General features: G+C 37.7%; 3 protein-coding genes across 5 annotated transcripts in view; 2 read left to right on the plus strand and 1 right to left on the minus strand.

Moving 5' to 3' along the window:
• The first annotated feature begins 835 nt into the window (after positions 1–835).
• Positions 836–16,334, plus strand: LOC134752012 (aldo-keto reductase family 1 member B1-like). Of its 2 annotated transcripts, none has more exons than XM_063687568.1 (7): positions 836–970; positions 7,721–7,863; positions 10,856–10,997; positions 11,764–11,958; positions 12,748–12,947; positions 15,048–15,203; positions 16,203–16,334. In XM_063687568.1, the coding sequence occupies exons 1-7, from the start codon at positions 899–901 to the stop codon at positions 16,246–16,248; spliced, it is 954 nt and encodes a 317-aa protein (XP_063543638.1). In that variant the 5' UTR covers positions 836–898; the 3' UTR covers positions 16,249–16,334. The 2 variants fall into 2 exon arrangements, with proteins under 2 accessions (XP_063543638.1, XP_063543637.1); XM_063687567.1 differs by lacking the exon at positions 836–970 and adding an exon at positions 1,551–1,743.
• A 2,684-nt stretch (positions 16,335–19,018) lies between these two features.
• Positions 19,019–21,720, minus strand: LOC134752374 (ATP synthase subunit e, mitochondrial). The gene is made up of 3 exons (XM_063688067.1): positions 21,560–21,720; positions 20,621–20,777; positions 19,019–19,154 (listed from the first exon to the last, which is right to left on the minus strand). The coding sequence occupies exons 1-3, from the start codon at positions 21,608–21,610 to the stop codon at positions 19,114–19,116; spliced, it is 249 nt and encodes an 82-aa protein (XP_063544137.1). The 5' UTR covers positions 21,611–21,720; the 3' UTR covers positions 19,019–19,113.
• Positions 21,721–23,770: 2,050 nt separating this feature from the next.
• LOC134751998 (glycerol-3-phosphate acyltransferase 4) overlaps positions 23,771–27,147 on the plus strand; it is a 63,826-nt gene continuing 60,449 nt past the window's right edge. For both annotated transcript variants that reach the window (XM_063687548.1, XM_063687547.1), the window contains exon 1: positions 23,771–23,923. In XM_063687548.1, the coding sequence (XP_063543618.1) occupies positions 23,771–23,923 (153 nt within the window). The remainder of the gene's footprint in view (positions 23,924–27,147) is intronic.

A 27,147-nucleotide genomic window follows, 5' to 3' on the forward strand; every position in this document is an offset into this window, starting at 1 on the left:
GATAACTAAAACTTTAGTAGGTACTTTAACCTGACTTTACTTGTCGATCGCTTGAAACTAGCCACTTTTACAGCCTTACTGAATGCGATGTCATTAACGTCACACAAGTTCGGTAAGGATCTCTCTATCTCTGTCACTCCAATTACGCCTTAATTGGAATAAAAGAGGAAAGTGGCCGAAATTTGCAATCTTGTAGGCCCAGATCATGGTCAACGGTCATAGCATACGTACAGTTACACAGGTAGCATTTATACGTCATTATGACGTCGCTGACGTCACTTTGCTACCTTCTACGAATAATCGGCAACATCGGAGGAGCCACTTATGGGTTGCCAACCTTTGAGAACCCTAATACCTGCTTCTTGAAGAACCCCATGTCATAGCGCAAGGGAAACACCTCAGAAGGTAGCTCATTCTACAACTTGCACGTTCTGGGCAAAAACGAGCGAGAAGCCCGCGTGTTCTTAATGAGAGAGTGAGACGCAATGCACATTGGACCAATAAATTGGATAGGTGGAATACCTGTGGGAATACCACCCTAAGCAATGAATGAGAAAAAGCACATATCAGTATTGCAGCATCGTAGAGCCCGCTCCACACTCGTGCGCGAATCGTGTCGCGAAGTCGCGTACGCGATAGTGGAGCGGGCTTAGCGTGTAGCATGTTTGTACTGTAGCGGAAAATTCAGCGTAGCACCTTGACGACCTGGCGCCGCTTCACTTATAATTACGCATCTAACTTTGCATCTGTGAATAAGATTAAAAATAGGACGTACATACAAACAGATAAACAATATTATATTATATATAAACTTAACTGATAACGAGAAACGTGGTAAACTCAACTGGCTGTTCACTTCTCGTTCCTGTGTCCGGCGAGTTGGACGTGCTGAAAAAAAATGGTCAAGGTTCCGGTCGTTACGTTCAACAATGGGAAAACTATTCCCGCCATCGGTCTTGGGACGTGGAAGGTAAGTTAAAATGTCACTAGAAACTTTTGGAATCATTCTGCATTTTAATTACTTAAGGTTATTTAATATAACTAGCTTTTTTATTACTTAGTAAGGGATTAGATAATTTCAGTTATGGATACTAGTTTTCAATACATTACCGACTACGGTGAAACAAATTCAATCGATGGAGCAAATGCCGCAATGTATTCGAAATGGCTGACTATAGTACCAAAATAATTCATACCGCGTTTTACCAAATTGACCGTCCTTGCGTTTTTTTTCATGGACTGGTGTTGGACGCTAGATGGCATTGAGACGCTTTCGCAATAGTGATCAATTGTATTACTAATTTATTTAAGCGTATCCATGGCGTATCCTTATTTTATCTCAACCGTATTTTGTTCAGTCACTTTATTTTTAGACACGTTTTGGAGATATATACTATATTACTTAAAATATTATAAAAAATAAAACTATCAATCAAACCATGTCACACAACACGTCACCGGCATCGGCGGCATCCGGCTTTTTGTCACTATAGTTGTTCCTTGTTCTGTCAAAACTGAGGTCAAAACAAACAAGTTTTCTTCTGAGTTTCTTAAACTTTTCGCGTCATACGTTGTTAACGTTGTCTAGCGGTATATTCGCTCGTAGAATTTGAGTTCCTCAGTGTTTTGCTATACTTCAAAACGTTTCTAACTCTATTTACTTCGAAAATGGCTTCAAAAGTGCCTAAAGTAGCCTTTAACAATGGATTTGAATGTCCAATACTTGGCATCGGTACATGGAAGGTATTGTATGTTTTAAATGTATTATAATTTAATGATGGCTCATATGAGATAGCATTTTAAGAAAATCTGTTTATTCTATCTTTATTTTGGACAGGAAGGGTGCAAATTCCGACCCGGTTTAATAAATAACCTCAAAAATTCTTAATTTTAGACATAATTATTGAGGCTTGTGATACAAATGGTAAAAATTCAATCTTTGTGTTATGTATGAGAGTGTGTGCCACTTAGAGGGAAACACTAAAGCATTTAATGAAGTTGTCAGCATTGTCCCGTAGAAACGCGAATTTTCTTAAGATTTGCAGGTATAAGAGTTTCCTTTTCAATGACAAATGGTCAAAAATATGCACAGAAAAATAATCTGCTTTAGTAGTAGTAGTAAATCACTTTATTGTACAAAACAAAAATTGTTAACATGAAATTCATATAAATTTAGGTACAAAGGCGAGCTTATCCCTATAAGGGATCTCTTCCAACTAACCTTAGAGTAAATGAGTGGAAAATTCGAATTAGATAGATAGACAAACTTACAGAACATACAATAATATTTAAAAAGGAAAACTACAATATTAACATCTACGAATAACTAAAATACATCAATCAATAAAATAAATATGTACTAGCATACATAAATATATAGTACTAAATAAATATTAAATAAATATATAAATAAAATATATATAAAATATACATATACGCCTATATACAGGGTGGGCACAGGGATTCCGACACACTTTAACCATGAATTCTAGTGCCTATTTGGATAAAAAAAAAGTAATATAACAATGCCATAGAAAGCCTAACTTACGAGATATTCAATTATTTAAGTAATTTCGAAGTTAAAAAAACTCAAGGCTAACACGCCCTTATGTGACGTAATCATACATACCAAGACACAAACAATCACACATGCAAAGCAGAAGTGTTAAAAATAGTAAACTTACCAGTCACCTGCTATAAACTAGACAAGTGTCATATTGGTGTCGCATGTTGTCTTTTTCACTCTTTCAAACTAAAGATACGTTCACAAGTTAGTACTATCGTTAATTGATTTATTTTGTTCCAGAAATTAAGTAAATTAATTAGGCAATTTTGGACCCATGTTGATATAACATTTTTCTTTCGTAACACTGCCAGGAATCCACGGTTAAAGTCTGTCGGAATCCCTGTGCCCACCCTGTATATATATATATATATATGCTTTAAATGCCGAAAATAAAGTCGCAACACAGGAAATAAAATGCGTTTGTACGGAACAGCCTGTGGAATGCTCCTTCGTTCCTCATTATGTTTTTTTACTACTCTCATTGCAACAGAAAAATATTTGGACATGCCTTTGTGTGTAAATAGAGCACATGATCAGATATTTATGAGAAAATTTGTTGCCCCAATATGTCTGATGGCATCTAACTCCATTTTGAGTCTTCCTCCTCGCTGCCACAGTAATATCTATAAAATCTGAACAAATTGTAGAGATACTTAACGTAGTTTGCTTATCTCCAATACCCGATATACACTATAATACCCAGATAACACCCAGTGTAAACACTGCATAGATAAAGGCCCGTAAACTTAATTTGCACACTGCACAGTCATCGTGTCATATTGACAACCAGTCTGGCCTTTTTTTATGTACTTTATTCATGTAGGCCTAGCAACAAGCACTTATGAATGGTGAATAATATGTACTTAAGCTAATTATCAGAGCAATTTATTGATGTTAACAAAGATAGAAATAACTCCGTAATAGATGGATACAGTCTAAGGAAAAAACGTGCCTCGTAAATCAAGAAAATTTGATTCTCGATCAGATGGCGCCACTACCTTTGGCCTACTCTCGTATAGATGGCGTTGACGGTTTCGTTTGTTATTTAACAATTTTAACGCATATCAGTGAAAGAACATGGGTCAAAATCATATAAAAATAATTAATGCAAACAAAAAAAAAACATTTATCCATAATAAATACATTTTATCGTATTTTTATACATCTTCATTTTTAGTTTTAATCGTGTATCAATATGGCAGTGAATTTACTGTGGGTACAAAATTTACTATGACAGTACCGCTCTATCCTAATATATCCTCTTTGGTAGTACGTTGCGTAAATTCAATGAATACATATGTGCCATTTTCAATCAAAAGGGTACTTATTGTCGCTTGTCAATAAGGTGCTATTGCCATACAGCTTCAATTTGAAATCAACCTTATTGACAAGCAACAATGGTACCTTTTGGTTGAAAATGTCACATATTAAGCACATTAATAATTCATCATGTGACATAGGCATCTATTATCAATATTATCATTGACTTACATAATGTGCGGGTTATCATGTGACTTATTATCAGTCATGGGAGTATATATGGTGTCTTGACCTCTTGGCAATGACCATAATCATGTTATTTGTGAACAACATGGTATAATAAATGATAATATGTGGTATTTTCTATAAAAAGGGACCTTATTGTGTATAGCGCTAACGCCATTATAAACGATGCTCCGATATAAATACAATGCCGCGCGACGCTGCGCGGCGTAAGCGCCATCGACAATAAGGTCCCTTTTCATAGAAAATGCCCCATATGAATTAATGCTATATTATAATGGCTCAATATTTTGATAGGAATTTTTAATTTTTTGGGTTCCGTACCCAAAGGGTAAAAACGGGACCCTATTACTAAGACTCCACTGTCCGTCTGTCTGTCTGTCACCAGGCTGTATCTCATGACCGTGATAGTTAGACAGTTGAAATTTTCACAGATGATGTACTGTTGGCGCTATAACGGATGATAGGCTTTCCAGCACTTGCATTTGACTTAATATGACTATCTGTATTTTACTTTATATATATTTTGTAGTTGTAATTTGTATACCTGTAACTAGTTTAATTATTCGGTGTATTGGCCTATGCTGTGATGCCGTGTAAATATATTAAAAAAAAAAAAAAAACAACAAATACCTAAAAGTACGGAACCTTCATAATCATAATCATAATCATTTTATTGGTAAAGCTAATTTACATGTCAGTCTGGGTACAACTTAAAAAAATTACTGGAAATAAATAATCCTTACATAGTAAGCGCAATCACATTGCATATCAGTTTAAAACCAAAAAGATACAAGGTTATAATTTAATTATATAAATCTTACTTAATTATAAAAGTCAACACTTAATAGAAAGTAATCAAGTAATTTTTACAATTATAATTCCTTGGTCATTATGAACTCGTCATAATTGTAGAACGGGCGCTCAATAAGCCATCTTTTTAGGCGGTGCTTAACCCTTAAATGCATAGTGATGTATGTATGTACACAACAAAAAACATATAATTTTATGCATAATTAGGTAAAATCTATTTGGTCCTGTATATTATTTTGATCGTAAATTAATACACTTTCCGTCGTTTTATTGAAATTTGCGCAGTATTTAAGTTTAAAAAAATTACATTTGTTTGAACACGAAATGGCGGACAATTGGGAAAATTTAATGATTTTTAATATGTAATTTAGGCGGTTTTTTCGGGGTTTGTAATTATTTATATTTAAAATCTTTATTATAGGTATATTACAAATAGTATAAATTTCTAATGGTAGTTAGATTTTTTATATCTTTTACCAATAATTGTATAAATTTACATAAATTATTATTTACCCTATGTAAATTCTAATACTGGTTAAGCAGTGAAAATCGATGTTTTAATTTATATTTTTATTTTTCCTAGAATCAGTAAACAATTATGTAAGACATATATTAATTTCAGGCAAAAAGAAAAAATCATGCATTTAAGGGTTAAAGCTTCGGTGGGCGAGTCCGACTCGCACTTGTCCGGTTTTTTAGTTTTAGTTATTATAATTGTAGTTAGTTTTATATTCGTTATGTAACACTTATTATCTTAAATGAGTTTATTACTCTATTATAAATTATAAGTATTATGATAAGATGTCATCATCTTCCTCACCTTGTACAGACTTTTGCCACAGCTCATGGGAGCCTGGGGTCCGCTTGGCAACTAATCCCGAGAATTGGCGTAGGCGCTAGTTTAAAGCGACTTCCATCTTTCCTTCCACAGAGGGTAAACTAAACCTTGATCGCACTTAAACTATCGTGAGACATATTTCAAAATATTTATCAGTACGGTAGTGCACGACGTACAACCGCGGACACTCGTGCCTGAGGATGGATTCCCAAAGAATCCGAAACATGTCGCAAAAAGCGACTAAATAATAGTGAGTAAAAACCGTACTGATATATATATTTTGAAACTAGACCTTATTGGGATTATTCCGGTATCCTCACGATGTTTTCCTTCACCGACAAGCGGCTAGTAAATATCAGATATTTCGTACATATAATTTCCGAAAGTCATTAGTACGAGCCGGGGTTCGAACCCGCGACCGGCGGATTGAAAGTCGCACGCTCTTACTGCTAGGCCACTAGCGCGGTTTGATAAGATGATGTAACAATATGTGGTATTTTCTATAAAAAGGGACCTTATTGTCGATGGCGGTTACGCCTTTATAAACGATGCTCCGATATAAATACAATGCCGCGCGACGCTGTGCGGCGTAAGCGCCATCGACAAAAAGATCCCCATAGAAAATGTCCCATATAATGACAATGATAAACATAATATTGTCTTCGGTTACCGCGATAGTTACTCATGAAATAAAACTATGAAAACGGATTATATCGCGTATATTGAATTTATAATACATCCCGACGTTTCGAACTCTTTACAGCGTTCGTGGTCAACGGGTAAAGAGTTCGAAACGTCGGGATGTATTATAAATTCAATATACGCGATATAATCCGTTTTCATAGTTTTATTCAATGATAAACATCTTAAAGTTCGTCCAAGCGAACTCAGCATGGCATTTGCTTGTCCTACACTGGCTGTTATTTAACGTTCTTTTTTTTTATACGAGCAATTACAACAGCTATGAAATATTAGTTTAACTTTTTAAATAACAGTACAGAGCCAATTATAGGAACTCGCAAATAGAAACTGAATATAATAATATGTAACAGAGTACACGCTATGATAACATTGCACAGTACACACACACACACACACACAGCACAGTACTGTAGTGTCTGTAATTATACAGGCTGCTTTTGTTATCACTAGACAAATTCTGCGGCGGTTGCACGGTCGCATTTTTATCGCTTGTCACCATGCCTGTCACGTTCTAACAAGTATGTAAGTGCGAAAGTGACGGGCATAGTGACAGGCGATAAAAATGAAACCATGCTGCGCCCGCTGACGGGTGAATATGTAGGGCATACTGAACTTTTATTATGGGGTCAACCCAGAAATCTTGAAGAAAACCGGCCAAGTGCGAATCGGACTCGCGCACGAAGGGTTCCGTACCATTACGCAAAAAAATCACGTTTGTTGTATGGGAGCCCCACTTAAATATTTATTGTATTCTATTTTTAGTATTTGTCGTTCTAGCGGCAACAGAAATACATCATCTGTGAAAATTTCAACTGTCTAGCTATCACGGTTCATGAGATACAGCCTGATGACAGACAAACGGACAGACAGACAGACTGACAGCGGAGTCTTAGTAGGGTCCCGTTTTTACCCTTTGGGTACGGAAACCAAAAAATCAGCTGTTCTTTAGAAAACTTTGACTGATTCCACTTCTTCTTGTCGTGTCGATGGTACCTAATGAACCTATTTGACAGTTTAATGTATGGCAGCATATTCCTTTTTCTCTTTCACTCTTATAAACTTCGGTATTTCGCCATCGCCTCCTACCTATGATGCCATAACCCGACTAAGAAAAAATGCCCCGGTGATAAGCACTATTTTCTCTTTCCTCTTATAGGAATCGCAATAAGACCATCTTTCTCTATCAAAGAGTGTCAGGCCCTTGGCTGGGCAGGACAGCATGTGTCTCATCGCTGGTGCCACATACGCATAGAGTATCCACTGATTCCACTGTACATTGTTTATAATAACATTTTCAGTCAAAACCCGGCGAGGTGACGCAAGCAGTGAAAGACGCCATCGACATCGGCTACCGACACATTGACTGCGCATTCGTCTATGGCAACGAGCCGGAAGTCGGCGCTGCGCTCAGCGCCAAACTCAAGGATGGAACTGTCAAAAGGTTAGAAAGAAGAAAGAAAGAAAGAAAGAAAATACATTTATTTGACGCCACAACATAGTACATAAAAAAGAAAAGCATGCAGACAAAAAAAAACATTTGGACGCCAAAAAGGATCCCCACTCAGCATAGTGCCGCGGCAAACCGTGGCGCTGGTTTTCTGTGGGGACCTGGCTTAATCTAAAAATAATGGCGACACGTACGCCAACGACACACAAATAAATTTACATTGACATAAAAATATAAACATTATTGAACAGAAAATTAAGATAAACAAAATATTAATTACCGCCTTTTTTAAATATATTTATAACGAAGTTACAGAAAAAACCAACACCAAAACGAACTAAACTTAAGACTAAAACTAAAACAAAGACTAAAACTAAAACAAATCATCAAATTGCCGCGGAAATGTAAAAGTGTGTGTGATAAGTGTGCGAGTGAGTGACTGATATGTTACTGTGATGTCTGTAATTGAATTTGTAGCCTTATGAACTAGAGTTGTGCATACCAAAATACTACTGAAAACACCGAGAAGCCAGCTACGTAAAACAGTAGGACTAATAACAGAACATGACACACTAAACAAACACCTACATAATATGGGTAACAACACCTACATATTCTCTTGGACTGTAAACAGATAGAAGTACACAGGAGCAAATACCTATGGAATTCGTGCACACTGAAGGAGGCAGTTAGCAATCTGAAGACCTTGCTAGGTTTCATGGACGAGCTGGGGTGATTAGAATAGGTCTACCTCGTATTCACGCAAAATAGGCACATTGGATGTCGACTTGCGGAAAATGCCCAGTAAAACTAACAGTAGAGTTGTGCATGCTCGTTCACTGAAAAGATCGATCCTAACTAGTACAATCTCACACTGTACTAGTTCGGTCTTTTAGTACAGTAGTACACCGAGAGAATCGATTTAGTTTTAGTTTGGTCGGATGAGTCGGATCACTCGGATCGCTTTGCTGTCATTGTCTCTCCTCGGTCCTCGCTCCCATTCTGTTTCGCGTGTAGTGTACTAAAACGTTTTGGTACCATTATTTTTTTCCTATTTGCAAGTTCTTTTTTTTAACTTTGAAGTCTTGTTTCATTATTTCCATATATGTATTTAAGTTTCCAATTTATTGTAATAAATTGCTCATTTTCTATCTATTTAACTAAATTTAGTTATAAAATTCAACATGTGGAAACAACCATATCGGCATCCCTATCGGCATCACTCTAGTCACGCCTTAATTGGAGTAAAAGAGAAAGATGCCCGCATTTTGCGAACTTCGGTATTTGCGGTAGGCTCTGTGTAGGCGGGCCGTTCAGTGTTGCGCCAAGTGCTCGCTAGATGGCGCTGTTCCCGGCGCAAACTAGTTAACGGTATCCGTCTTCAAAATGGTTACTTGATAAAACATAAATCGGTTCTAAAACTACGCATAGTAAAACTAATTTTTGAAATCTATGTTTTTATTTTATACATCGTTTTTAGGGTTCCGTACCCAAAGGGTAAAATCGGGACCCTATTACTAAGACTCCGCTGTCCGTCTGTCACCAGGCTGTATCTCATGAACCTTGATAGCTAGACAGTTGAAATTTTCACAGATGATGTATTTCTGTTGCCGCTATAACAACAAATACTAAAAAAGTACGGAACCCTCGGTGCGCGAGTCCGACTCGCACTTGGCCGGTTTTTGAAATCGATGTTTTTATTATATACATCGTTCTTTTTATTACAGTAAATAATTATGGTGCTATTCTATTTTACCGTACTAGTGCAATAATCACAATAGTGTAATAATTTGCACATTACGTAACTAATTAACTATATCAAATAATTAAACTGCCATAATTCAGCACTTAAACCGAATAATTAGGCCGATTATAAACATTTCAAAACTTTCCGAATACCGAATATTCTGCCCATCTCTTATATAGTACATATGAAGTTGGACGGCTAACTACAAAATGGACCAAAAAGTTACTTAGTTTTTTTAATTACTTTTATTATCATCATCTTTCCGTTATCCCGGCTTTTTGCCACGGCTCATAGGAGCCTGAGGTCCGCTTGACAACTAATCCTAAGAATTGGCGTAGGCACTAGTTTTTACGAAAGCGACTGCCATCTGACCTTCCAAGGGGGCGTTCAAATATTACGTAACGCAATTTTCGAAGATTTTTGACCCCTCCCCCCTCCCGTGTAACGCGCCGTAACGTTTTCCTGTATCCCCCCCCTTCCCCTACCTAAAAGTTACGTAACACCAAAGTGACCATTTTTACCTAAAAGTCACAATTATGTTTAGAAAAGTATAATCATAAAATTGAAGAAATGGGCGACCGTGTATGAGGAATGTTATAGCATGAAAGTAAAGGAAGCGAAAGAGGTACGTCAGGATCGTAGCAAGTGGAAATTCGTGGTCTTAGCCTACCCCTCCGGGAAATAGGCGTGATTATAATGATTTTTATTAAAAAATAGTACATTATGATACAAGTGTGCTAAGTTGGTTATTACACACGAGGCGATATTGTGCGCGCGAGTTGTAAGCGAGCGCGCAATAAGAAAGCCGATGTGTGTAATGACCAATGCACACGCGTTTCATACGACGTTTTTCAACACACTTGCGAGAAAAAAAAGATACTCATATTAATCAAATTTTAATAGTTTAAAACAGTTAGTATTGTGTGTTGCATCTGTCATACTGCCGGCCGGGCCGCGCGCCGCGCAGGCGGTCGGGCGCGCCGGTGCCCGCCAGTCCGACCGATTAAAGAAGGCTCCTTTTCCATGCATATTATTAGCAATCAGTTACCTTCTTAACTCAGTCGGATAATATAATGAAAAAGCACGACTGGAATAATACACTGAAAGAGCAAGCGTGTTTAATATCTAGGATTATGAGCCAAAAATCGGTGAAATATAAAACGTCGTTTTGAGCAAGTGTGTTGAAAAACATGTTACGTAACGCCTTATTCCAATATCTATCTTTGCCTTTGGTTTCAGAGAGGACCTCTTCATCACCTCCAAGCTGTGGAACACGTTCCACCGGCCGGACCTGGTGCGTGGCGCTCTGCTCCAGACCTTGAAGAACCTCGGACTCAAGTACTTGGACCTGTACCTGATCCACTGGCCTCAGGGGTACAAAGTACGTCATATACATGGGCAAATTGCATGGGCATGGGTATTTAATATTATATTATTGACGTTTTCGATCAAAAGGTACCACATTGTCGCTTGTCGATAAGGTTGATTTCTAATTGACGCTATATGAAAATATCGCCTTACTGACAAGCGACAATAAGTACCCTTTTGGTTGAAAATGGCATATATTTTAAATTACTCAATATTAACAACAAAACGTGAGTTTAGTGACCGCGCACATAATCTCATGTTAGAGATTTAGCACACAAAATGTATAATAGATTTAAGCACTTTTTCTTCATGAAATAAATAGATTTAAATTTTTATTTTATTTTTAAATATGGGTAAGAGCTCGTTCCCACTGACATCCAGTTTTTTGCGGGATACGGTTTTCTGCAGAATTTTTTTTGGGTAGCTTATTTTTTTTTAAAGTTAGACGAAAAAGTTGATAATATTAGTATGGATTATGGATGGTATAGAAAGGACCGCTTTCAGCTTTAAATAATAGTTCCTAATCTCTCCGGTGGCGCTAGTTAGGCTCTGGGACACGAGTATAACATGAACCAACAAATAACCCAACCAAATTACGTAGGTTGTTTTTGGTAGTATTTCGGTGTATGGTGGCGCCGCCTAATTACTGTTTTTTGATGGACACTTTTCATACATAGAGATTTGGCTCCTTTATATGTATAGTCTCCATGGTATGGAATGGATACTTCGTATATGACTTTTTTTTCGGTTTGTCATTAATTAATTTAATGATTTTACAGGAAGACGGGGAACTGTTCCCCGCGGACGCCGCCGGCAAGATCCAGTTTTCCGAAGTGGACTATGTTGACACGTGGAAGGCGATGGAGCCCCTCGTCGCCGAGGGCCTGGTGCGCTCGCTCGGGCTTTCCAATTTCAACTCGAAGCAGATAACTCGAGTGCTGGAGGTTGCCAAAGTCAAGCCGGTGGTCAATCAGGTACAGCCAGTGAGGGGACACCCCTTTCAACACAGAATAAACAATAGTACTTGGTACAGAAGTTTCACTCTCTAACAAAACTGCCTTTTTGGCACAGACATCAGCTGAGCCACCTTCCCTTTCAATTAGTTAGTTTGTTTGTAAAACGCGTCTATTACGCCAAATATGACCGCTAGGTGGCGCAAGCACGAGCGGTCCGTTCCGTAGCGGTACGCGGCAACTACTATGGCTAGACACCAAAATTGGTGTGGGCCGCGTGTACTTGTAGCGACGCGACTTAATCGCAGAGAGCCACGCCTGCTTTCGTGCAAACTCGGCTCCGTTCGGCTCAGCATTGCTCCGAGCAGTTATTAGGGTTGGCACAACTTGACGTCCCTTTGCGTGCAAGACCACAGATAAGATAATGACTTGAATTTTGACAGCCCTAAATAGCCGAAAGGGATATTGCCATACATTAGAAAGGGTCAGCATGATTCGACCCTGAACCGCTGTCAAACTTCGGTTTTGTAGGAAGTGTCCTTTCTGTACGGTAGTACTATTACTTATTTTGTGGTACAGCCAACATAATTGGGATGTTTTCTCTACTTAAAATAAATTATTTCACACCGTGCACGAAATGAAACACCACATAATTATTAGGAGAACATAGATTTCAGCTGTCATCCTGTCGCGGTTCATGAGATACAGCCTGGTGACAGACGGACAGACAGACAGCGTAGTCTTAGTAATAGGGTCCCGTCTTTACCCTATGGGTACGGAACCCTAAAAATGAAAAATTATCATTTTCAGGTCGAATGCCACCCGTATCTCAATCAGCAGCGCCTAAAAGACTTCTGCGAGGCCAGAGGCATCAGACTGACGGCCTACTCGCCCCTAGGGTCCCCGGACAGACCCTGGGCCAAGCCCGGAGAGCCCCTGCTCATGGAGGACCCCAAGCTGAAGGCTATCGCTGACAGACTTGGCAAGACCCCTGCACAAGTGCTCATCAGGTATTAAACACTCGCTAGTCTTCGTTTAAGCAAGTTTAAGGGCTATCGCGTTCAATTTTGCCGCTAGGGGCGCTAGTGTAGATGGAGGTCTCAAGGTTTCAAGCTTTTTTATCCGGAATTTTCACTCCTTATTCATAATTGTGGTAAATCTTTGTCCATCTTTGATTAATCATGGTAAACAATAGATATAGCTCAATAAATGTTAGTGATTTAAAAAAAGTGCCAACTAAAATATATGAAAATATAAACAGGTTGAAATTTTTTTTATTTAATCGTATGGCATGCATATTTAGGCAATCAGAATACAGCTTTGAGGTTGTTAAGCCAGGTAACCACGTCGGGTGTCAGGGCATCCAGGTCCTCAGCTGGGCCACGATAGGAGTGAAGCGGGCAGCGCCGAAATATGTGCTCAGTGGTTTGGTCTTCTTCGCCGCACTCGCAGAGGGGAGACTCCTTCCAACCCCACTTATGTTGAGAATAATTACAGCGGCCATGACCTGCTCTCAATCTATTCAGACGACACCAGATCTTACGAGGTAGATGGAATCCCTTTGGTTTTCTCGTTGGGTCTGGGAGATAGGGAGCGTCTTTTTCAGCTGTGGCAGTAGACCATTCATCTTTCCACCTGTCTGAGATGTTAAAGTTGTTTAGGCTTGGCGCTATAGCACAGGGTGGGTTTCGAGAAACCAAACGTTGTGGAGGAGGGTGGCAGAATTCTTTATGGGCTGGTAGCGCTGGGTTTTTCAAAAACTTCTCCGCCTCTCTCTTCAAAGCCTGAGCGCGTCGGAGATGAGGCGGGGCTACATGGCTCAGTACTGGCAGCCAGTGGACCGGAGTAGATTTAATAGTGCCAGAGAAAAAAAATGGCACATTTAGACGTTAAAATGCCTTTGTGTATATTGGAACGTATTGATTTTATAAAAATGAGCATAGAAGAATTTTGAGATCTGTTTTTCTGGACCTGCATCTACAGTGGCGCCAACTGGTGAGCACAAAAACGGTAGCTCTCATTTCATAAAAGCACTAGTTACGCTTGTTATTCAATTAGGGGACCTCTAGTAAATGCTATCATTATAGAGACCCTCTTTGCGCTTAATATTCAATATCGACGCTCGCTCTGTGGTCGACATGTTGGCGGCCGATCGTAAAATCAGGCTGATCGTAATGGCCCTGTGTTATTAGGTCCGTTAGGTCGCTTCGGATCCCCGAAGGACAAACTGTCAGAAAAAAATGATTTTCACGTTTCACGATATGCCTAGGAATTTCATGAGCAACCTGATTTTACGATCGGCCGCTGACATACATAACGGCTACGATTGTAGGTACATTAAAATAAATATAATGTAAAAATTGTATTGTATTAAAAACAACCACAACGCTTTCTGTTATCAAAGAGGATATAATAAGATTGAGCGGTACTGTCATAGTAAATTTTGTAACCGCTGTAAATTCACTGCCATCTATCAACACACTTTAAAACTAAAAATGAAGATTTATAAAAATACGTTAAAATGTATTTAAATATGGATAAATGATTTTTTTATTTGTATTAATTATTTTTATATGATTTTGACCCATGTTCTTTCACTGATGTGCGTTAAAATTATAAATAACAAACGAAACCATCAACGCCCTCTATACGAGAGTAGGCCAAAACTAGTGGCGCCCTCTGATCGAGAATCAAATTTTCGTGATTTTCGAGGCACGTTTTTTCCTTACTGTATCCATCTATTACGGAGTTATATCTATCTTTGCTGTTATTAATGAAAAGTTTAACCAATTCGTCAGTAGATGGCGCTGTACTAGACACAAACTGACTAAATTTGTACCATATCTTAAAGGCGATGACTTTTAATTGCTTACACATGCTTACACTGGATACGATTCGCGCGTCGTACCGATGTTGCGAGCGGGATGTCGCTATAATACGTGCATAGCGTTGTTTCGCTCAAACATCGGAGCGACGTGCGAATCGAATCGAAATTTTGTGTGATTATTATTATTATATTAATGGACGACCCCTTAGTTGATTGTGGAAAGAAAAGTACAGTCAGCGATAAAAGCTTGTAATATAATTAAATTTTTGCCAAAATTTTTCAGATACCAGATCGACCGCGGAGTAATTGTGATCCCGAAGTCCGTGACGAAGTCCAGGATCGCGTCCAATTTCGACGTGTTCGACTTCAAACTGTCCAAGGAGGACCTGGACTTGATCAACTCTTTCAACGTGGACGGACGATTCGTCCCCATGACCGCGTAAGTGTTTAACCCTTTGAACGCTTTACGTTATATACACAAACATTTCTCAAACTAAGTTCCGGTTATAATATGTGTCGTTTCAAGTAGAAGGTACCACATTGTCGCTTGCCATAAGGACACTGACAGGTTATTTGTATACAGATACTAGCAAATTTCGTCCTTATGGTAAGCGACAATATGGTACCTTTTATTGAAACCGTTACATATTTCATCATCATGTCAGCCGATAGACGTCCACTGCTGGACATAGGCCTCCCCCAAGGCTCGCCACTCCGACCGATCCTGTGCCGCTCGCAACCACCGAATTCCCGCGACCTTCACCAGGTCGTCGCTCCACCTCGTTGGAGGCCTACCGGCAGTTCGTCTTCCGGTACGCGGACGCCACTCCAGAACCTTCCGGCCCCACCGGCCATCAGTTTTACATATTTACATTATCATAGAGTAACTTATACTAGAGCGGTACTGTCATAGTAAATTTTGTAACCCCAGTAAATTCACTGCCATCTGTCGACACACTTTCAAACTAAAAATGAAGATTTATAAAAATACGATAAAATGTATTTAAATATAGATAAATGATTTTTTTTATTTGCATTAATTATTTTGATGATTTTGACCCATGTTCTTTCACTGATATGCGTTAAAATTGTTAAATAACAAACGAAACCGTCAACGCCATCTATACGACTGTAGGCCAAAACTAGTAGCGCCCTCTGAACGAGAATCAAATTTTCTTGATTTTCGAGGCACGTTTTTTCCTTAGACTGTATCCATCTATTACGGAGTTATATCTATCTTTGACATTATCATAAATATTACAAAGTATGAATGGCGGCTGAATGGCGTCGGATCGCACAGGATAGGAACGAATGGCGAAACCTAGTATCGGAGGCCAAGATCCACTTCGGGTCACTGAGCCAGCGAAGTAAGTAGTAGTTGATATTACTGAAAAAATATAATTAGATCACTTATCTTGACCTTTTTTTTTTGTTACAGATCTCTCGGCCACAAGTATCATCCTTTTGAAAACGACGAGTTCTGAACTATCTATAAATGGTCCTCTTATGTTTATATGTATATTCAGTTAATGCGTGCACATTTTATCTTATAATACATTGTTATAAATAATTGTTTCATTCTTTTTTTTTTCTCGTATTGCTTTTTGTGTTACTCTACTTCAGAGATTTACAGTTTTTAGATATTGTACCGCTTCCTTGGTTAAGGTGGTGAAATCCTCCACCTGCCCATGGTATCTGCTTAGAGGACAATCAAATACCGTGTAAAAGTTCAATTTCACTTTATGCACATGCACGTAGGTCTATGTTGCTCTGTGGTCTGCGACCGATTAATCCGTCTTTGCGTTGGACCTGCGGTGCCGATTATATCCGTCATTGGCGTCCAAAAGGTTAACTGTATAATATATTCTGTTTTTTAGCATTACAAAAATGGTACACAATCATGACGTGTTTTTATTTAAAAAAAAATGCATTTAACTATTATTTAGACAAAATAATGTAAATGATTACATTATATATATAATAGTTACAAATTTGCTGTCTTATTTTTCGAGTGTTTTTTCATTAGAAAGTCAAGATTGCTTACCTTCTTTATAAGGGGACCCACTATCAGTCCGCCGGACGATATCAGCCTGTCAGTTGTTCGGAACTGTCAAATTCATCATTTTTATTTGCTTAATTATTTTTATGATTTTTGACCTATGTTCTTTCACTTATATGCGTTAAAATTGTTAAATAACAAACGAAACCGTCAACGCCATCTATACGACAGTAGGCCAAAGCTAGTAGCGCCCTCTAAACGAGAATCAATTTTCTTGATTTTCGATGCACGTTTTTTTCTTAGACTGTATCCATCTATTACGGAGTTATATCTATCTTTGCTGTAATAAAATACGCAGGCTACAAAAATAAATCAATCATCATAAGCTTAATGTGGAAATATTAAAAATACATATTATGTTACAGCATAGAGTAACTTATACTAGAGCGGTACTGTCATAGTAAATTTTGTAACCCCAGTAAATTCACTGCCATCTGTCGACACACTTTAAAACTAAAAATAAATATTTATAAAAATACGTTAAAATGTATTTAAATATGGATAAATGATTTCTTTATTTGCAATAATTATTTTTATATGATTTTGACCAAAGATAGTAATAGACAGATACAGTCTAAGGAAAAAACGTGCCTCGAAAATCAAGAAAATTTGATTCTCGTTCAGAGGGCGCTACTAGTTTTGGCCTACAGTCGTATAGATGGCGTTGACGGTTTCGTTTGTTATTTAACCATTTTAACGCATATCAGTGAAAGAACATGGGTCTAAATCATAAAAATAATTAATGCAAATAAAAAAATCATTTATCTATATTTAAATACATTCTGTCGTATTTTTATAAATCTTCATTTTTAGTTTTAAAGTGTGTCGACAGATGGCAGTGAATTTACTATGACAGTACCGCTCTAGTATAAGTTACTCTATGATTTTGACCCATGTTCTTTCACTGATATGCGTTAAAATTATAAATAACAAACGAAACCGTCAACGCCCTTTATACGAGAGTAGGCCAAAGCTAGTGGCGCCATCTGATCGACAATCAAATTTTCGTGATTTTCGAGGCACGTTTTCAACGTTTTTTCCTTAGACTGTATCCGTCTATTACGGAGTTATATCTATCTTTGGTTACAGCATCCACGGAATCAGAACGTTAGCTAGTTTCCGCGTGGTACAGCGCCATCTAGGTTACACCAAAGAGAATTACTGCGCTGGAAGTCACCAGCAACATGCTGAGATGAGGCCATTTCGTGGCACTTTAACCCTTAAATGCATAATGATGTATATATGCATCGTATATTTGATGGTCCGTGGCTCAATATGCAGCTATCCAAAATATTATTCCCTCAATCTATACAACATGACACATCTATTTCAATTTATTAAAAAGTTATACAAAAAATCATGCATTTAAGGGTTAATCTTATTTTATGTTTTCTTTTATATTATGTAATGTCTTGTTTGTTTGTGCTTACGAATAAAATCTTATTCTATTCTAATTAAGTGAACATAGATTGCTCACTCCAGTTTTGTAACCAAAACGACTATTAATTTCATAGTCGACATCTGGCGTCAAGTAGCGGAATTATCAGTACTGCTTCTCGACAATAGATGTCGCGGCAAACGGAAAGTCTAATGCTAAACGATTTTCAGCTAATATTGTATCCAGAGTAACCGAAACTCTATTTTCAACTCCTTTTGCTTGTAATATTAGTTATAAATTGTTGAGCAATACACTTCGTCAGTCGCGACACGCGACATCTAGTGTCAAGTAGCAGTACTGATAGTTCCGCTATATCAAAGATAGATATAACTCCGTAATAGATGGATACAGTCTAAGGAAAAAACGTGCCTCGAAAATCACGAAAATTTGATTCTCGATCAGATGGCGCCACTAGTTTTGGCCAACTCTCGTATAGAGGGCGTTGACGGTTTCGTTTGTTATTTATAATTTTATCGCATATCAGTGAAAGAACATGGGTCAAAATCATATAAAAATAATTAATGCAAATAAAAAAATCATTTATCCATATTTAAATACATTCTATCGTATTTTTATAAATCTTCATTTTTAGTTTTAAAGTGTGTCGACAGATGGCAGTGAATTTACTGGGGTTACAAAATTTACTATGACAGTACCGCTCTAGTATAAGTTACTCTATGGCTATATATAGTATGGAGTGAGCACGTCTACTTAATTATCTTTGGTAGGATAGAGTATAAGAAATAAAACTCATATCTATACAATTACCTATAATTCATTAAATAACTTTACAACTGATTGTTGCCGGGTGGACTGGCTACGAATGTGTGGAAACTTGGCCTTAACTCTAGTTTATTTCTTGTTAACCATCTCTTCCAGAGCCTTGATTTCGGCTGAAACAAAAAAAGAATACAATAAAAAGAGGTTGTAAACACGTGACATCTAGTGTCGAGTAGCAGTACTGATAATACCGCTACTTGACGCTAGATGTCAACTACGAAATAAAGCGCGTTTTGGTAAAAAAAGCTGATGTATGGAGTTACCACGCTTTCTTCACTTATATTTCTCTATGTACACTACTAACCAAAGACAACTACAGGCCTAAAAAAAGCAGGCTGACTGTATGGTTACCACCAGGGGCCCGTTTCTCAAAATATTGTAACTTGTAATACAAGCGGATGTCACTTTTTGGCAGGTTTTGTTAGAAAGGGACTACCACTTGTATTACAAGTTACAAGGTATGGATGGTATAGAAAGGATCGCAATCTCTTATGGCAGAATTGTTGTAAAAGTGACCGCGTTAAGCTTTAAATAATAGTTCCTAATCTCTCCGGTGGCGCTAGTTAGGCTCTGGAACATGAGTATAACATGAACCATATAAGGCAACAAATAACCCGACCAAATTACGTAGGTTGTTTTTGGTAGTATTTCGGTGCATGGCGGCGCCGCCTAATTACTGTTTTTTGATGGACACTTTTCATACATAGAGATTTGGCTCCTTTATACAGTCTCCATGTTACAAGGTTTTGAGTAACGGGCACCAGTTGACACATGAAGTTTACGTTAGCAACTGCGTGAACTAGATTGAACCTCGTTCGCACTGATGACTGTATTAGTGCGATGGGGAGGGAATACTATCGTGTTCACACAGTCTCTATACTATACTCGTGTTATACATCAAATGAAAGAGCTCATTGTAAGAATCTCAAACATATTTTTTTATAATTTTAAGATAAATAGTTTAGGTTATTCAAGAAAATAGGCAAAAAATTACCATTCCCCCCCTTATCTCCGAAACTACTGGGTCAAAAATTGTTAAAAAAATACACAAAATAGATCTTTACCTATAGATCACCGGAAAACCTATTAGAGATGTGCAGCCAAGCGTGAGTCGGACTTAATTACTTTGTTTTTGATCCTACGGGTTTTTCAGACATTTCACATAAAAATACATTGTTTAAATTGTGTAATGTACGGAACCATTGGAACGCGAGCCCGACTCGCACTTGGCCGGTTTTTTTTTAATTTCAACCTTGTTTTACAGTGAATTGGGATAAATTTCGTTTTTGAGAGCAATGATACAAAAGATATGCATGCTACTTTAACTGGTGTAGAAAAAGTTCTAATTAGATTGAGATGTGTTCATTGTAATGTTCATTTTTAGGCCTTAAGGGCAGTTAAAACAAAAATTTGACAGTTCCCAATAACTGACAGGCTGATATCGTCCAGCGGACTGATAGTCAGTAGGCCACTTTAGAGGTCCACACGAAATTCTAGGTTTTTGACCCCTCCCCTCCTTGTCACACTTGGTGACATTTGACTTGTAGGTTATGAAGGGACTGTGTAAGGTACAACTTACCTGCAGCGGCAAGGGCCTTTTCTGCAGCGATCTTCGCGTCTCTGATGGGCTTCTCCTTGGCCTCAATCTCCCGGAGCTTGGCTTCCCTCTTCGAGAGCCTGTTCTGGTGGAATGCTCCATAGGCAATGCCCACTGTGAGTAATGACCAGCGACCAAACTGGAAATAAAAAAATGTTAATTTAACCTTGACACTGTGTCAAACACAAAAGCTGTCACTCGGACACCAGGTCGCCGAAGTGCCAAAACTGAAATTGAACTTTATGCATATGCATGTAGGTCTATGTTGCTCTTTGGTCTATGACCGATTAATCGGTCCTTGGCGTTGAATCTATGGTGCGTATATATCGGTCATTGGCGTCCAAAAGGTTAAATATGTAGGTATGTTAGAAACAACATTTATTACAACTTCTCAATACATTAATTTAGTAAAAAGTTAATTCAGAATATTATTTACTTAAACTTAACTGCACATTATTAGTTACTGCATTAATTAATTACTATTTTATTTTTATTTTTTTATTAATAATTAATTTTTATGGTAAGTAATTGGAAGAACGTCAATATCAATACCTACATACACCCAAGTTTTAATTCATCAGTATCATTATGGTATCATCAAACTTATAATATTTAAAATTAGATAATTGAATAACGATTATAACTTTAACAGATGAGTAAAGACACATTCCATTAAAGCTCAAACTTCAAAGATAAAACTGACTGATGACTGCGTAGGTAGAGGTTAGAATTTAATGGCACTATATTTACTTGTATATGTTACTGGCTGCAATGAATAAAAAAAAACAAAGATAAAATACCAGCCATTAAATAGCGACGAAATTTAAAAGGATGTGTTATTTCGAATTTAGAAAACTCGTTTAAAAACATAATGTTACATAATGATGGAGGTTGTATATTTAAATGAAAAAGTATAAATACCCTGATCAGAGGAGATACTCGTACGGGAGGTCCATAGGGAAGGGCAGACATTGTGTTATTTAATATTATCGGGAATTAATTACGAATCCAAACAGGATTTTCGCGAAAATCCCAGGACGATTCCCTTTTGATAGTTCTCTGCAAAGTCCAGTGTTACCAGCCCGTATCCCCAGTTTCGGACGATCTGTAATCTAAAAAAGGGCGGTTTTTATCACAATGGGACGAAAACAAAATTGGAACATTTTTAGGGTTCCGTACCCAAAGGGTAAAAACGGGACCCTATTACTAAGACTCCGCTGTCCGTCTGTCTGTCTGTCACCAGGCTGTATCTCATGAACCGTGATAGCTAGACGTTGAAATTTTCACAGATGATGTATTTCTGTTGCCACTATAACAACAAATACTAAAAACAGAATAATATAAATATTTAAATGGGGCTTCCATACAACAAACGTGATTTTTTTGCTGTTTTTTCCGTAATGGTACGTAACCCTTCGTGCGCGAGTCCGACTCGCACTTGGCCGGTTTTTATTATTATAATTTGTGTACCTGCGATCAATGCAAATGGTCAAAACTATCAATGTTAGTGCGTTATTAGTACAACAGGCTTCTTCAAAACAGGCAAATTATCGATGTATAGAAAAATATATAGGCACATGCTACTTAGGTACTCGATATGTACCGTCGATGGACGGTATTTCGGTAAATATTTTCAAAATCTTTTATACTGGACGCTCGATGCCCAAAAGGGACGGTAGTTCGGAAAGGACGACAAAGGGACGGTGTGGCATTAAAAAGGACGGAAAATCGTCCTATTTGGGATGATCTGGCAACACTGGCAAAGTTGTAATCGTGATGCCACAGCAAAAAAAATGTATAAAGTAAAAAATATGCTAATGTAGAATAATCAAAAAAGAATTATTGAAACCACTAATATATGACCAATACTTTTATGATTTTTAAAGTTAAAATGTAAAAAAATCTGTACTTTTCGGGTATTTGAGAATTATAGTTTGTCAAAAGACTGTCTCATTTGAAACATAGACGGAGAGAATCATACTATCTTTGTCTTACACTAGTAACTGTCAGAATAGTATAGGTTAAGATACAATGGGATATGCAATAAAGATTATGAGTATGAGTATGAGAACGGGATAGTCTTATATATGTTTCAGTAGGAGTGGCAGAGAAAGCGTTATTATGGTTTGTCCTTGTCTCACATTTTCTTTTATTCCCCGCCGTAAATTTGTATGCTCGCTCCACACTCATGATTTTGCGGATTTGCGACGCCCGCTCCCAGGGACCGGCCCGCTATCCCTTATCGGGGTTTTATAAGGGTATTGCATAAGGCTTAACTCACCATACCCTTTGCCAGACGAAACCCTTTGTTTTGGTTTTAAAAACCCTTATATAAAGCTACCACATTTGAGTAATCGGTAGCCCAAATACCCTTACAAAACCCTTATCATCCGCTCACCAACACCTTGCATATTGCTTATAAGGGTTAGCCTTATAAAGGGCTTCCCTTTTAGCATATAAGCGTGCTAATTTAAGTCGTCTACCTTGGTCATAAAGCACACATTACTTCGAATCCGAGCGTTCGTCGGCGGCGACGGCGGCGTTCTTTGACTAGGCACGTATTTTCTTTCCTTTTCATACACTACCGTAGGTATATACTAATCCTGTCTCTTTCACGCAAAGGGAAACCTTTATAAAAAGCGCTTAAAGATAAGGGTAACCCTTATTAAGAGCTAGCCTTATTTTTGGTTAGCTTTTCAGTAAGGGTTAGTCAAAGGTAAGGGTATGAATGGGCTTGCAGTTCAAAAGGGAAAGTCTTTCAATGTGTTAGCCGTGTTTAAGTGTCACCCATTGAAAGGGTTTTATCGCGGAAAGGGTTGTCCGGTCCCTGCCCGCTCCACGCTCCACACTCGATTCGCGCATGAGTGTGGAGGGCCCTTATGGTTTATGGTGGGCTACAAATCTACTCGACCAATCATACTTTTTACTTTACTTTATACTTTATTGCAACCATGGTATTCATTAATATAGTACAATTCATATTGTCGCATTGCGGCATTGCGTATGTTCTGTCCCTCACGGGCGCACGCGGTAGGCCACTTCTATAGGATTCTATCTTCTATGATATCAGATAATTTTTGACAGTTATATGAATGACGTCGAAATTTAGTCAATCAGTAATCAGTCGTCAAAATGGCGTTAATCATGTCGTTTGTGTCGGTCGCGGTGTCTATACTTTACACGCCGTTCCTTCTTCTCATTCTGTGCATAATATTCCTGGCTTCTATCGGCAAATCCTTGGGCGTGCGTCGGCTATATGTGAACGTATTACTCAAACTTTTCGAGGTAAGTGCCCGTGCCATGTTTTGAAAAAGAAAATTGTGCGGTGCCTTTTTAATATTTTTCGAGGACGCTGGAATTAACGTCCGGGTTAATAGACTATTGCGTGTTTTTATTTTTGAATCGATGCGTATGACGTAGTTAATGAGTTTTTCTTTCATTTTGATTGCCTAAAATGGCATCAGGTATTACGAAAGGTTAGGTCGTAGGCCCCTGTCTGACTCATTACCCTATGTTTCAATTATCGTGCTTGGCATTGTGATTGTAGATTAAAAATTCCTTTGCCATGTTTATCTTGCCTGATTTATGATGGGTTTAAAAAAAAAGATAATATATTTATTATTATTCATATCCATTCATTTTATTGCTTTCTTGCAATTTTTAGACAAGGTAAAGTTGTAAAACACGTAAATTAAAAATCATACACGGTATAATGAGAATATTTATGTAGGTAACTTAATTTCTGTTGAAATTAAGAGATTACCTAACTCAGCATTTCCCAAACTATGGAGCGAAATTTTAGTGGACCCTGAAACAGTGGGGAGAGACTTCGGCTCAGCATTGCTCTGAGCAATTATTAGGGTTGACCCAACTTGAAGTCCCTTTTCATGCACAACCACAGATAAGATAATGAATTGAATTTTGACAATCCTAAATAAAAAGGATAATGTCATACATTAGAAAGGGTCAGCATGATTCTTCCCTGAATTGCTGTCAAACTTCGGTTTTGTAGGTCCTTTCTGTATGGTAGTATTATTATTTATTCTGTGCCTGAAACATAATAAGACGACATGTCGATCTATCTAACAGTCGGTACTAAATAATATTTTATGCTCCCTATTTAAGACTGTCAGAAGGTGGGTCCCGAATTTGTAATTGAAATTTGAATCATAGGTAGGAGGCGATGTATTGTATTGTATTGTATTGTAGTTCGGGCGATTTTCCGCAACTCGACGACTGGCGCCTATTTTGCGTGACAGGAGTAGGAGGCGATGGCGAAATACCAAAATTTATAAGAGTGAAAGAGAAAAAATCCTATGCTGCCCAAATTATATATATGAACATTCTTTCTCTTACCGACAGCGCTGGTGGCCTAGCGGTAAGAGCGTGCGACTTTCAATCCGGAGGTCGCGGGTTCAAACCCCAGCTCATACCAATGAGTATTTCGGAACTTATGTACGAAATATCATATGATATTACCAGTCACTTTTCGGTGAAGGAAAACATCGTGAGGAAACCGGACTAATTCCAATAAGGCCTAGTTTCCCCTCTGGGTTGGAAGGTCAGATGGCAGTCGCTTTCGTAAAAACTAGTGCATATGCCAATTCTTAGGATTAGTTGTCAAGCAGACCCCAAGCTCCCATGTGCCGCTAGTATAACGAAACTGGGTCCTGTAACACAGGGTTTCGTAGCTCAGGACACAGGGCCGTGATTTATTGTATACTCAAATTTGCACAATAAACTTTTTTTTTTTTTTCTTTCATATTCTTTCTCTTACCCCCGGTCGCTCGGTGGCGCGTCTATAACTACTTGTATATACTATGTCTATGTTATAAACATATGTATGTCATCTCATATGATTGAATTCTGTTTATCCTTATACTATTTGTAAAGTACTGAAACTAACTTTGGTACCACTTTCAAGTGGAAATAATACTCAGCCTATCTTCCATAAAAAACCGGCCAAGTGCGAGTCGGACTCGCGCACGAAGGGTTCCGTACCATTACGCAAAAAACGGCAAATAAATCACGTTTGTTGTATGGGAGCCCCATTTAAATATTTATTTTATTCTGTTTTTAGTATTTGTTGTTATAGCGGCAACAGAAATACATCATCTGTGAAAACGGTGACAGACGGACAGAGGAGTCTTAGTAATAGGGGTCTCGTTGTTACCCTTTGGGCATCTTTGGGTATCGAACCCTAAAACATTGTTATTTCTATTTTCTAAACTCAGAAATTATTTGAAAAATGTGCCTTTTTTAACCAAAAGGGTACTCATTGTCGGTTGTCAATAAAGCGTAAATTTAAATATAGCTTAAATGTAAATTTCCATATAGCTTCAATTTGAAATCAACCTTATCGACAACCGACAGTGGTACCTTTTGGTTGAAAACGTCACAAATTTTGTTTACTATGAGGAATGTTTTGAGCAGTATGCAATGATTGTGTTTATAATTTATACTTGCTACACACTTTTACACACTTATACTGCTTTGATATTCTGCTTTTCATTAATAGCCATTTTACTGAAATAAAACTGTTAATCAGTTAACATGGTATAATTCACATAAATAAATGTGACGTTTTCAATCAAAAGGTACCACATTGTCGCTTAACATAAGGACGGAAATTGCTGGTATCTTTATAGCGAAAAACCTGTCAGAGCGTCCTTATGGCAAGCGACAATGTGGTACCTTTTGCTTGAAAACGACACAAATAAACACATAATATATGCAAGTAATGATAAAGTAATGAAATATCCATGCATATTTAAGTTACATTTGTACTGTACTGTCTTGTATGTACATGTACATGTACTGCATTAAGTAATTTATGTATAATATCATAGAGTAACTTATACTAGAGCGGTACGGTACTGTCATAGTAAATTTTGTAACCCCAGTAAATTCACTGCCATCTGTCGACACACTTTAAAACTAAAAATAAATATTTTTAAAAATACGATAAAATGTATTTACATATGGATAAATGATTTTTTTTATTTGCATTAATTATTTTAATGATTTTGACCCATGTTCTTTCACTGATATGCGTTAAAAAATTGTTAAATAACAAACGAAACCGTCAACGCCATCTATACGACAGTTGGCCAAAGCTAGTAGCGCCCTCTGAACGAGAATCAAATTTTCTTGATTTTCGAGGCACGTTTTTTCCTTAGACTGTATCCATCTATTACGGAGTTATATCTATCTTTGATAATATGTAAAAAAAAAATTGTGATGATGGCTTATTGATGTCCGAAGTGTTGACAGATGTTACTTGACTCATGCTTATTTATATTTTACTTAGTTTTTTTTAGGGTTCCGTACCCAAAGGGTAAAAACGGGACCCTATTACTAAGACTCCGCTGTCCGTCTGGCCGTCTGTCTGTCTGTCACCAGGCTGTATCTCATGAACCGTGATAGTATTTCTGTTGCCGCTAAAACAACAAATACTAAAAAGTACGGAACCCTCGGTGCGCGAGTCCGATTCGCACTTGGCCGGTTTT

This window comes from Cydia strobilella, chromosome 24 (genome assembly GCF_947568885.1).
Source record: "Cydia strobilella chromosome 24, ilCydStro3.1, whole genome shotgun sequence".
Taxonomy (NCBI): domain Eukaryota; kingdom Metazoa; phylum Arthropoda; class Insecta; order Lepidoptera; family Tortricidae; genus Cydia; species Cydia strobilella.

Coding starts and splice junctions, on each gene's coding strand:
- LOC134752012 (XM_063687567.1), top strand. CDS start 1,669: ATGGCTTCAAAAGTGCCTAAAGTAGCCTTTAACAATGGATTTGAATGT. Junction 12,948..15,047: donor CCTGCACAAGTGCTCATCAG/GTATTAAACACT, acceptor AAAATTTTTCAG/ATACCAGATCGACCGCGGAG. Junction 15,204..16,202: donor CGATTCGTCCCCATGACCGC/GTAAGTGTTTAA, acceptor TTTTTGTTACAG/ATCTCTCGGCCACAAGTATC.
- LOC134752374 (XM_063688067.1), bottom strand. CDS start 21,610: ATGTCTGCCCTTCCCTATGGACCTCCCGTACGAGTATCTCCTCTGATC. Junction 20,778..21,559: donor GAGTATCTCCTCTGATCAGG/GTATTTATACTT, acceptor TTTTATTTCCAG/TTTGGTCGCTGGTCATTACT. Junction 19,155..20,620: donor AAAGGCCCTTGCCGCTGCAG/GTAAGTTGTACC, acceptor TTTTTGTTTCAG/CCGAAATCAAGGCTCTGGAA.